The sequence below is a fragment of the Ahaetulla prasina genome, chromosome 2 (assembly GCF_028640845.1).
Source record: "Ahaetulla prasina isolate Xishuangbanna chromosome 2, ASM2864084v1, whole genome shotgun sequence".
Taxonomy (NCBI): Eukaryota; Metazoa; Chordata; class Lepidosauria; order Squamata; family Colubridae; genus Ahaetulla; species Ahaetulla prasina.
In genome coordinates this window covers 280,937,008-280,950,026 of record NC_080540.1, presented here as the reverse complement: position 1 = coordinate 280,950,026, position 13,019 = coordinate 280,937,008, and the positions used below count along the sequence as shown (strand labels likewise).

The window sequence follows — 13,019 nt, the reverse complement described above, 5'->3', positions numbered from 1 at the left end:
AGAATGCAAATGACCAGTTGTTCAAGGTGGCGCAGTGGTTAGAGTGCAGTACTGCAGGCTACTTCAGCTGACTGCTAGCTGCAGTTCGGCAGTTCAAATCTCAGTGGCTCAAGGTTGACTCAGCCTTCCATCCTTCCAAGGTGGGTAAAATGAGGACCAAGATTGTTGGGGGCAATAGGCTGACTCTGTAAACTGCTTAGAGAGGGCTATAAAAGCACTATGAAGTGGTATATAAGTCCAACTATTATTGCTATTGCTGTCTGCATAAATATATAAATATTATAAATATAAGTATAAATCCTTCCATTCCTCACCATCCAGCCAAAGCTTCTTGGATAAGAAGTGAAAAGTCTTCAAAGAAAAACCAGAAACTCCAGTTGTCTCTTGAAAAAGCACCTTTGGGAAATGAATGAAATGAACATTGACTGGAAAACTGAACTTCACCTCCTGAAGTTGAACTTCTGAAAAATCAAGCGTACGATTAAAATGCCATTAAATGCAACAAAACAACATTAAAATGCCTCATCTTACTGGCTCTTTCATAGTATGAAGCAATGTGATGTTGTAACTTTCATCAGAACTGCAATATAAAAAGAGAACGAATATAGCTCTGTGCCTCTGCATCATATATTTGCCAAAATTATACCCCTCCTGATTGGACATAGTTAGCCTTGAGACAAAAACTTGCCGAAGGGTTATTTTCATCAGCGTCATGGCAGAAGAAGAAAATGATTCTCCTTGTCAATCAGTATTTCTGATTGAAAAAAAGTTATTGGTAGTTAGAAATTTCACAACTGAAGGGATCAGGACAAGCTCCTCAGAGTAGATCTTCAGACTGGTCTGGCATTTGCTATATAGAACTTGTTTAGTCACACATTAGCTACTAAGATGGTTTCCAACACAGTGTTGGAAGAAATATCCATCTGGGTTCAGTTCCAAGTGGGAACAAAGACACTGGAAACATGGAGGCTGCTTGGAAAGATGGTTTAATGGTGGTCAGGATCACATGGCTTGAGTTCCTGAACAGAAAAGGGCTGAGATCCTGTGTGCTCCCTGGCTTTATGCTTTTTCTGAGCTTTGAACTTTCTGGGGCACAGGAAGAGTATCCTGATTGGTTGTCAGACTCCCAGGGGGTGGGGGTCTTAGCTAGCCTTGCTGGCTGATGTAATCTTCCCAGGTGCCATGTGGTGAGTTTCAGTTGCTAGCTGGGTTCTATTATGATGCAGATGATGATGGCCCATTAACAAAGGTGGGGAGAATGAGTTTCTACCTCTGACCTATTGACAAAGGTGGGGGGAATGAGTGAGCTTGGCTGAGGCTTTAATGGCCCATTGACAAAGGTGGGGGGTGGCAGGAAGTTGCTTTGACTTTAAAACATGTTTCTCCATTTCTCATCCAGGGAAATATATTCTGCCTTTTAAATATTTTCTAAAATATTTCATTCTTCTAGGAGGGGGGTGGGTGCTAAATTCCTACAACAGGAAGTGTAAGAAGTGTTATATCAGAATATATTTTATTCTTCATACTATTTCCATCTTCCCTTAAAATATTAACAGAATCCACAATGGAGTGAAAATCAGCATCTCCACTAGATAATTGACAGTTCAGCTGAAACTAAGTTAATCAAGTAAAGATAGCGAACAGAAGAAAATTGTTTACTCAACTTCCTCAAAATAAGTTACCCAGACCTAATCCACATATCAAAGAATGAGGTCTATAAACACAAATAGAATTAATTAAATTAAGTCTCTCAGCAGAACTGCATGTTTGCAAGAATAAGCATCATAGATGATATACCTACACAACCACACACCCCTCAAGTCTCATCCTAGAATCAGCACATAGACACTTCCACACTGGGGCAAGCTCTTCTATAAAAATATGTTGTTATAGCTGCCCCTAAAGACAAACTCTTTGCTTTTAGGAATAAATATTTCTTCATTTCTCACAGCTGTCTGGATCTCATTTTTATTTATTCTTGCACAACCCCGGCTTGAGTTGGAACCCCAAATTAGTCTTCTGACAGAAGAAATGTTTGAGAGCATGTTCAGGTAGGATGAGTCAAAACTTGGAATGTTTAGATATGCAAATAGGACATTAATCAGAGAAAGAACGTTGAACAACAGAATGGTGATAATGGAGACTGACCTTCATAGTTTATTCAAAGGTTCTTTTCCTTACATGTGATTCAAGGGGGAAAGAACTTTATCTCTCTGTGGGAAATGCCACAATCTGCACCAATACATCACATGATTTATGACTTTTCAGTTTAAGATTCTTCACTTATTATCTCAGTTCATGTTGAAAACAGGGTTTGGCAACTTTTTCAGATCAGTAATGGCCCTGCCAAAAATGACTGCTGAAATCTCACAACCCCGTCTCTGAGATCTTATCTGTTCTTTTCAAGAATGCAAAAAACCTGTAATTTTTACTTCAAAGCTCTGTAAAAAACAACTACCAAATCTTAAGAAAATTCAGCCAATGTTTCCATTAAGAACGTTTACAATTTAAAGAGTTTTATAGACGGTACTTTGGCAACACCTCGCTTATAACAACCTACCTCCTAAGATATGCCACCTTGCAGGGGTGGAAACTGAAAGAATTGGTGAAGATATAAAACATGATTTATTAAAGTACAACATCTATCATTGGGGGCATCCATGGGGGTAAAAAAAATCAGTATGGCCCTTGTGCAGAGCAATGATATGCATATGCACCAAGACAAATTCCTTATGTGTCCAATCACACTTGGCCAATAAAAAATTCTATTCTATTCTATTCTATTCTATTCTATTCTATTCTATTCTATTCTATTCTATTCTATTCTATTCTATTCTATCACAGTGCATGCCTTGTGTGTGTGTGTCAATGTCCCATGCACACACAAAGGGGTGAGACTTCAAGTTCACAATTGCAACTATCTCTTCTCAACTTTTTGAGTCCCTCTCCATCACCCTTTATCACTGACTAGCATTGCCCGGGTATTTATAGACGTCAAAGCCTTTGTCTGACAGGGAGCCCTTGAGAGGGGCCTTTCTTCCCCCTACTCCCATGCCCATCATCCCTGCCCTCTCCCTTTTCCCTGCCATGCGCTCCTCTTTCCCGCCCTGTCTACGATCCTGGCACTTTGCCCCAGATCCATCAGGCGCTTCCCCATTGCTCCACTGGAGGGAGAACGTCATGGCTGCCTTTCCAGAGGAAGCTGTGAAGGAACTGACATCACAAACAATTGCCACTCTAGGATGCCGCACTCGCTCTCCTTAACGACCCAGGCATTCCAGTTATGCTGGAACACACAGACACAGACACACACACCCCAGGGGTGTCTTACTCCCACAGTATTTGTTTCCAGATAGTAAGTCAGCTGTCTACCAAGTTTGGTTGAAATTGTTCGAGACATTCCAGAGTTATGCTGGAACATACATACATATAGCCTTTTTTATATAGATAGATCCTGCTGGTTCCTGAAAGCTTTAGTTCCTTTACTGTCAGAGTGAGTGCAGATTCTGGATCACTGCCTCAGAAAATAGTTGGCTTAGACAGAAACTAACAAAAAATTGGGATAAGGCAGCTTAGGACCGGGTTATTTACGAGACCGCCTTCTGCCACCGATAGCCTCCCAACGACCTGTGTGCTCCCACAGGGTGGGCCTCCTCAGGGTGCCGTTGACCAAACAATGTCAGTTGGCGGCCCCCAGGGGGAGGGCCTTCTCTGTGGCAGCACCAGCCCTTTGGAATGAGCTGCCTCCGGGGTTACGCCAACTCCCCGACCTCCGGACCTTCAAACGTGAACTGAAGACTTTATTATTTCATCGTGCGGGACTAGCCTAAGTATAATTTTAATTGTAATTTTAAATGGGTTTTATGTCCGTCTTTGACCGTTTTAGTTGATCTGGCCATTAAATATTTGGTTTTAATTTGTTTTTAAAATTGTTATTTGTATTTGGTGCTTTTAATATGGCTGTAAACCGCCCTGAGTCCTTCGGGAGAAGGGCGGTATAGAAATTAAATTATAAACAAACAAACAAACAAACAAATAAATAAGGAATACTGGTTGAAACACTACTATATGATTCACTCTGCTCACTCATTTTCATATTATTACTGATATCTTTCACATATTTTAATTTTTCTTTCATTTAGATAGTTATTTTTCTTCAATCGTATATGGCCGGGGATGGAAAAAATATAGTTTGTCATCATTATCTTAAAATACTTTCCTCTATATCAGAGGTCCCCAACCCCTGGGCCATGGCCCACTTCTGGGCCATGGCCTGTTTAGAACTGGGCCACGTGCACACAGCTCAACTTGCATGAGTAGTGGGCTGCTGTATGTGCCTGGTTTCCCTCTCCCCCCTGTCCCCCAGCTGTGTTGCCAAACCACAAAGATTGGTGATCTCTGCTCTGTATGATATTCATACATACCTTGGTGGACAATCTTTTTCAATGCATTTTTTCTGTTTTGCCTTGGGTTGTGTTTCTGGGTCACAAAACAGGTTTTTCACCATACTCTTCCCCTTTTTCACACAATGGGCAATCTGTCGCTGAAACCCTACAAGAAAAATGAAAAGAAAAAAAAAGAACTTCATCTTTAGATGTATCTTTAAAAAGATAAACATTTTGATGTATGGAGTAGCTCATATTAGTTGTTAGCACTGCTAAGAATCTGCTGAGTACACAGTTTTGCAGGAGAACATCCTACCTGCCATTAACATTATATGCCGGCACCAAATGTTCAAAACTGTCAATAAAAACTGGCAGATGCCAATATCTGCTGCCTACAAAACAGACAGTAGATATTGGCATTTGCCAGTTTTCATTCTTTTTATTTATAGTCTTTGAATGTCAAACTCCAGTGGACTTTACCTATATCAATGCAGAATTTGTATGTCCCATAACATTTTAAGGAATAGAATAACAGAGTTGGAAAGGACCTTGGAAATCTTCTAGTCCAAGCAAAAGACCCTATACCATTCTGGACAAATGGCTGTCCAATCTCTTCTTTAAAATCTCCAGTGTTGGAACACCCACAACTTCTGGAGTTCCACTGATCAATTGTTCTAACACTCAGGAAATTTCTCCTTAGTTCTAGGTAGATTCTCTCCTTGATTAGTTTCTGTTCATTGCTTTTTGTCCTGCTTTTTGGTGCTTTGGAATAGGTTGGCTCACTCTTCTTTGTGGCAGCTCCTCAAATATTGAACACTGCTCTCATGTCACCACTGTAACGGTAGTTTATTTATTTATTTATTTATTTTGTCACAACAATATATGTAGGTATCATACAAAAAGATTATATAGTATATAAACACTTATATGAGTAAATATAAGGAGGTATAAGCATATATATATATATATAGGAAGAAGAAAAGAAAAACAATAGGACAGGAACGGTAGGCACGTTTGTGCGCTTATGCATGCCCCTTAGGAATGGGGTGAGGTCAATAGTAGAAAGTTTTTGGTTAAAGCTTTTAGGATTATGAGAAGAGACCACAGAGTCAGGTAAAGTATTCCAAGCACTGATGATTCTGTTACAGAAGTCATATTTTCTGCAATCTAGATTAAAGCGGTTGACATTAAGTTTAAATCTATTAGTTGCTCTAGTATTATTGCAATTAAAGCTGAAGTAGTCTTTGACAGGAAGGACATTACAATAGATGATTCTGTGAGTTAAACTTAGGTCTTGTCGAAGGCGACGGAGTTCCAAGTTTTCTAAGCCTAGGATTTCAAGTCTGGTGGGATAAGGTATTTTATTGTTTTCAGAGGAATGGAGAACTCTTCTTGTAAAATATTTCTGGACACGTTCAATTGTATTGATGTCAGAGATGTGGTGAGGGTTCCAAACAGGCGAGCTGTATTCTAGAATTGGTCTAGCAAATGTTTTATATGCTCTGGTTAGTAGTGTGGTGTTTTTCGAAAAGAAGCTACGCAAAATTAGGTTTACAACTCTTATAGTTATAGTTATATAGTTATATAGTTATAGTTATAGTTAATACTATAGTTTGGTATTCCAGCTAAAAAACGCATTCTGCTACTGATATGTCCCTCTGTCATCCACACTATGGATTTTTCATTCAAAAAGGAGAAATTGCCAGTACGAAAGGATCAGTGAAATGCTGTACTATGATTCCCCCCCCCCACAAATGTTAGAGTGTAGGAATGCCCTGCTGTTGAGAAGTCCATGTAGGCTCCTCTCTGCTAAAATCATCCTTGGTTATATCTCAATACTATAACTGCAGTTTTGTCCTTTGGTTATACTCATGCATTTGTTTCTGAAGGTTTCTAAATAAGCTCAAAGAGAAATGAGAAGAGACATGAAAGGACAAGAGGAAACAGAAGAACATAAATAAATCGCCTTATAGATGTGTGAGACTTTAGTTCCTCAAAATACCCCGCTAACCATGTTGACTGGGAAAATGCAGAATCAAAGTACAACTCAATTTAGACATCATTTTAGGCAAACCGAAATTGACCTTCTGGGAATTTCACCTTACATGAATCAGTTTTCTGCATCTGTAAAGTAATGACAATCGATACATGGTAAATATTAGAGGCGCTTTTATCTCCTTTCTTATCTAAAGTATTTATGTACAACAGGCCTGCTGTTGATTAGATTCATCATTTTGGTGCTTACAAATCCTTCTTTTTCCCTTCAGTTCACTTCAAACCAGACCAGTACATAGGAACTGTTTTCAACAGGCTGAGATGGTGAGGTAAGTTGATAATAAGAATTACTCAAGAAGAAAGGATAATTATCATAAATTAACTGACAAGAGTGAAATTCCCTTTTACCTTAATCATTCCCCAGAAACAACTAGGGGTCACCTCCAGCAATTACTTGATAAGTTATTATTAGTTTGAACAGAGCTGATGTAAAGATTTCTATGTGGTTTTTTTAATGGGAAAAGATTGTTAATTGCACAGTGTGGTTTCTGCATTAAATTAGGGCAAAACCCCCCACTGCTTTTATTACTTGGAGTGGGAAAAATGCCATTGTTTGCCTGAGGTTTAACTAATTAATGGTTAGTAGACACACAAAGTAGTTTTCTGTATGCTGATTTTATTGTTGGCCTTTCAAAGGGCATATAAATTAACTATTAATAAAACACTACTTGCCAGTCTGAGGCAATTTAAGTATACCCAAGTCAGTACATTGTTAGAACAATGAATGAGGAGACCAAAGCAGAGGACGAGAGAGGAAAAAGGGACTTGGAAAATTGTGATTTCTTACCACTGCCACAAGTTACACTGCAACTTGTCCACTTTCCATATTTCCATAAGTATTCAGGCTCCTCCACTTCATTTTCCAAGCTTGAGCTTTTGCGGACAGTGTATTCATATTTAATTCCAGGGTTGTTTTCCTGAAAAAGGAGCTGAACAACATTTATTGTACATTTCAATCACAAAATATCAAACCGGAATACTCTCTTCTCTTCTCTGCTTTTAGGACTATTAGATTGGGGCTCCAAAGATCCATCAGGCCACGAGTTAAGCCATCGACCATAGATCACCATTTAGACTTCAAAAAAAACGCTCTAATGTAAGACTTAAAGGTAATGGATTAAACTTGGAAACTGCAGGAATCACTCCAGTCCTCTTTGATTTAGATATCTTGAATTTCTCCAGTTTGGTAGAAATAATAAATATGTATGTCCATTGATGAACTCTCTTTGAACATTTTTAATCTCTTCCCGCCAGGCTTCTTGCACACTGGTATGAACTTAGATATATTATAGAAATATCTGCAGAGTATACTAAAAATGCCAAGTTGATGGCCACAATAGTGTGATTGAAGCTCCAGCTATTTTTAATGCACACCACATTCAGTCTCAAAGGCTACCATCTTGACTAATGTAAATGTAAAATGCTAACAAATTCCTTTCCCCTCTGTGGATTATGTCTAGAGTTCCTACCATCTAACTTCCCAGCCTCCTCACCATCTCTGGCAACTAGGAACGACAGTTTTCTAGATCTCTTTGCTTTCATTTATTTTGCCTCCCAGATCTGGCAGCTGAATATTTTTATGTGTTCACTCAAAGAGATGGGAAACCTAGAATCCTTTCCCTAAGGCCCCGGGAATAATACTCTAATTAAATCTGTCGGCAATATGCTCTACAGCTGCAAAATCATCTTCTTATTGTTGTTTTCCAAATAAGAAAAAGGTGACCAATAAATACATCTACGGCCGAATTGGTGAACCAATGGCATATGCGCCACAGCTGGCACACAGAGTCCTCTTTGCGGGCATGCCAGCTGTCACCCCAGCCTAGCTACACTGTGCACCAGCCAGCTGGTCTTCGGGTCTCTGCCGGCGCATGCGTGGGAGGAGGGGCGCATGCAGGGGACGCATGCACACATGGGCATGACGCATGCACAGGGGAGGGTGCAGGTTCATTCAGGAGTAGCCCAAAACGGGGTGCAGGGGAGCCTCGCATGGCGCCCCTGCGCTCCGTTTTGGCTTCCCAGTTGGGCCTGGTAAACCTCCTGCACCAACCTGGAAACCAAAATGGGATGGGGATGGGGGTGGGTGGGAAGGGCGCGTACGGACACATGTGTGGGATGCATATGCAGGGATGCTCGCATTGCATTTTGGGGGTTTGGGTACATGCTCATGCATGTGCATGTGCATGTGCACGCTTTGGGCACTCGGTACAAAAAAATTGCCTAGATCACTGATCTAGGGCAAACACAATCACATGACAGAATCAAACCTTTGGCTCTGGTAGTAGATTGAGAAGAGTGGCAGATTAGTAGGAGTAGACTGGGGCAACCGAACCAGAAATCGACCAGGACTGTTTTCTAGAAAACCTTCTCAGCCCAAATGTCTAGTCAAGGGGTGGGTAATTATGGCCTGTTTACAATCTGTGGACTTCAGTTCTCATGCTCAGAAACTCTGGGAGTTGAAGTCAACAGGTCATAAACAGCCCACAGTTATCCACCCTGGTCTAGTCTAAGGAGTAGTTAAGGTACTACGGGTGGACAATTTTTGCAAAGTCCCCAAGGAAGAGAAAGCTTGATGCACCTTAGTTGAAACACATTGGATCCAATGTGTGTACTTGCAGCAGCAAAAGCATGTGACATGAGAAAAGTTACAAATGTTGACAATTCCCTTTCTGTACTACATTCAGAGTCTGTATCACACCCATCACGTGACATGCTGGCATACCTGCAGCCACAAGGATTCATTTGTGGGTCCGGAAGCAGTGAGGTTTTCCAAATCTCCTTTTCTTCCATACTGAAATATTGTTCCCGCCACTTCGTAATCTCCATTCCACTGAATAATAAATCCTCCGTTGAGATAATACTTCTGAGGGTCTTCGCTGCGAAGCGCAAGGAAATTGCCTGCTTCTGACACTTCGACCACTTTGATGTGTCTTGCGCCTTTGGGAATCAGGCCAATGTCAACGTAACCTATGTGAGGAAGACAAAATGGATTTAAAAACACCTCCAGGTGTTCTTGAAGCCCAGCGGACATCACTGAGTGGTCCAAGATGTTGGGACTTTTAAGGCCCAAAAGACAATAGCCTACCTGTGGCTTAGAACAGAGGTGAGCAATATTGACCTCTAGCACTTTTCGTCCCATCTAGCAGTCCAGGAGGTTTTTAACATATTGAAATATTAATTTTATTAATGAAATTTAAGCATCTCTTCACAACTTCTTTGTAATGGATATACACCTATATGTAGATTTTTGGCCCAGAAATTTCTAACACATACATTAAAGGTCCTTCAAGTTTACCTTATAGGCAGTCATCCATTTGTTTAACAACCATTTGAAGTTACAACAGCGCTGAAAAAAGTGATTTACAAGCAGTCCTCACACTTATGACCATCACCACGTCCCTGTGATCAAAATTCAGACACTTGACAACTGACATGTATTTAGGAAGGTTGCAGTGTCCTAGGATTGTGTGATATCCGTTTGTGACCTAGGCTTCTGACAAGCAAGGTAAATGGAGCAAGTTGGATTTGTTTCAAGACTGCAGTGATACGCTTAACAACCATGGCAAAAAAGTCATAAAATTGGGCTGCATTGCTTAGTGAAGAAGGTTCCAGTCCTAACTGTGGTCCTAAGTGGAGGACTATCAGTACAGAGTTTTATAGAACAATACTGGATATATTTAATTTCAAAATAGCTGTAAACCCACAGATAAAACATAGTGGGGAGAACAACAAACTGAAGCTATATAACCTTTCTCTTCCCTTTTCCATAAGCACCAGACAAAAGTCTTACGTAACTTTGGAATAGTTAAACATTGGTGTTCGGTTATGGATGCGTATTCTCCATGCTCTTTCCCCCAAAATGCTTTGTAGCAAAGCTTCGCGCTTCCCTCATTTTCTCAAGGAGAAATTGATAGCTTTCATTGGACAGAAAAGGAACAATAGCTGAAAATATGGATCATTTCCCTAGCTGCACAACAAATTTCAGCTGGCATTCTGGATAAAGCTGCGATTCCTATTCATATCAAATAAAAACCTTCCTATTTAATAGGGTTTGGATGAATAAGCCTAAAGAAAGGGTTGTTGGTACCTTTTGACAATGCTTGCAAAGATAATGGCAGCTCGATTAGTGATGGCTAAATATTGGGGACGAAATTGGGATATTCAAAGAAATGAGCAGTATAATGAAATTTGGCGTATGGCAACAAATGATAAATTAACAACAGAAATTAAATTTAAAAAAGGAATGATCAAAGCAAACAATTATAATGAAATATGGGGGGATTTTATAAAATCAGTGTTGGTGGAAGGCAAAGGGAATAAACCTACTCAAGAATATATGTTGTTTTGGAGGGGATAAGGGCACAATTTATATAGCTTTTAGTTGTTATAGACCAGGGGTTTCCAACCTTGGCAACTTTAAGCCTGGAGGACTTCAACTGCCAGAATTCTGGGAGTTGAAGTCCTCCAGGCTTAAAGTTCCCAAGGTTGGAGACCCCTGTTATAGACGAAGAAATGTAAGGGGGGAAAAATGGTCTCCGGTGGGTGGAGGTGTAAAACTGTAATGTTTTTTTTCTTTTTTCTTTCTTTTTTTGTATTTAGATGTGTATCTACTATGTCTGCATCATTTGTATTTTTTTTTAAAAAATAAAAAAGACAATGCCTACAAAGACATCTCTCTTGGGAGGGATAGCGGGTATTGAAACTGTAACACATATCTTATGTTTAATTATGTAGCCCCTAATATATAAGGAACTAATTACTCTTAATATTTATCTATCGAATGGGATGACATCACTAATCTCATTTAATATTATAGGCAAGTTCGATATCAACTTTAATACAGGTAGTCCTCAACTTATGGCCACAATGGAGCCATAAGCTTTTGATTCCGTAGTACATGATAAACTTCTCCTAAAACTAAAATCCTACGGCATTTCAGGACCTCTTCACAATTGGATAACTGCTTTCCTGTCAAAGAGACAACAAGTGGTCAAAATTGGCAACACTCTATCAAATCCTGTTCCTGTCAAGAGTGGCGTTCCTCAAGGCAGCGTTCTTGGACCAACGCTCTTCATACTATACATAAATGATCTCTGTGACCATATCTCAAGTTATTGTGTTCTCTTTGCTGACGATGTCAAACTATTTAACACCACCAACAATACTACTACCCTTCAAAAAGACCTTGACTTTGTATCCAATTGGTCTAAAACTTGGCAACTACAAATCTCAATCAGCAAATGCTCAGTCTTACATATTGGAAAAAAGAACCCAAACACTAAGTACAAACTTGATGAACATTATCTTACTGATGACCCCCACCCTGTAAAAGACCTTGGAGTTTTCATATCAAATGATCTAAGTGCCAAAGCCCACTGCAACTACATAGCAAAAAAGGCTCTAAGAGTTGTAAACCTAATTTTGCGTAGCTTCTTTTCCAAAAACTCTACACTACTAACCAGAGCATACAAAACATTTGCTAGACCTATTCTTGAATACAGTTCACTTGTCTGGAACCCATACCACATCTCTGACATTAATACAATTGAACCCGTCCAGAAATATTTTACAAGAAGAGTTCTCCGCTCCTCTGAAAACAACAAAATACCTTATATCACCAAACTTGAAATCCTGGGATTAGAAAACTTAGAACTCCGCTGACTTTTGTAACAGAGTTGTTAACGCTTGGAACACACTACCTGACTCTGTGGTCTCTTCTCAAACTCCCAAAAGCTTTAACCAAAAACTGTCTACCATTGACCTCACCCCATTCCTAAGAGGACTATAAGGGGCATGCATAATAGCACAAAAGTGCCTACCGTTCCTGTCCTATTGTTTCCTTTCATTATATATACGCTTATATGTTGTATAGTTGTTTCATGCTTTTTGTTGTTGTTGTTAGTCACGAAGTCGTGTCCGACCCATCGCAACCCCATGGACAACATTCCTCCAGGTCTTCCTGTCCTCTACCATCCTCTGGAGTCCATTTAAACTCATGCCTACTGTTTCAGTGACTCCATCCAGCCACCTTTCATGCTTATGCTTATATATACTGTTGTGACAAAATAAAATAATAATAAAATAATAATGTAACAATTGTCTTCTACATAAATTAAACCACAGTGCAATATCACATTTTGTTTTTTAAAAAAAGGAAAGAAAAATATCACTTTTTTCAATGATGTTGTAACTTTGAAATAAATGTACTGTTGTTAACTCAAGGATTACCTTTATTTACCGTTATTCTTTCAGTGGAGTTCATTTGGATCAGATCTGCTGTGTCCCACACAGACAGAGAACCGTGTGTTTTTGTGTGCACATATGCATCCTTTGGCTGACCTTTGACCTCTGTCTCCCCTTGCTTCCCTCGCTCCCTCCCTCCTTCCTTCGCACAAATCTTCACTTGTTTGTAGATCCTCTGTGGCCTGTGTAGTAATTAAGTCTGACATGAACGAAGAGCATTGACCTTTTCATCTCCCCCCTTTTAAAAAAAATAATAATAGTAAACCAAGAATCTAATTGCAAGAGACCAGCAAAGAGAAACTGACAAATCCTCATCAAAAGAGAAAAGTAGTAATG

General features: G+C 39.7%; 1 protein-coding gene across 1 annotated transcript in view; it reads right to left on the bottom strand.

Moving 5' to 3' along the window:
• Window positions 1–13,019, bottom strand: part of ADAMTS12 (ADAM metallopeptidase with thrombospondin type 1 motif 12) — a 190,730-nt gene that overhangs the window by 34,875 nt on the left and 142,836 nt on the right. The window contains exons 15-17 of the mRNA XM_058170200.1: window positions 9,163–9,407; window positions 7,228–7,369; window positions 4,425–4,551 (exon numbers count right to left, since the gene is read on the bottom strand). Of these exons, the coding sequence (XP_058026183.1) occupies window positions 4,425–4,551; window positions 7,228–7,369; window positions 9,163–9,407 (514 nt within the window). The remainder of the gene's footprint in view (window positions 1–4,424; window positions 4,552–7,227; window positions 7,370–9,162; window positions 9,408–13,019) is intronic.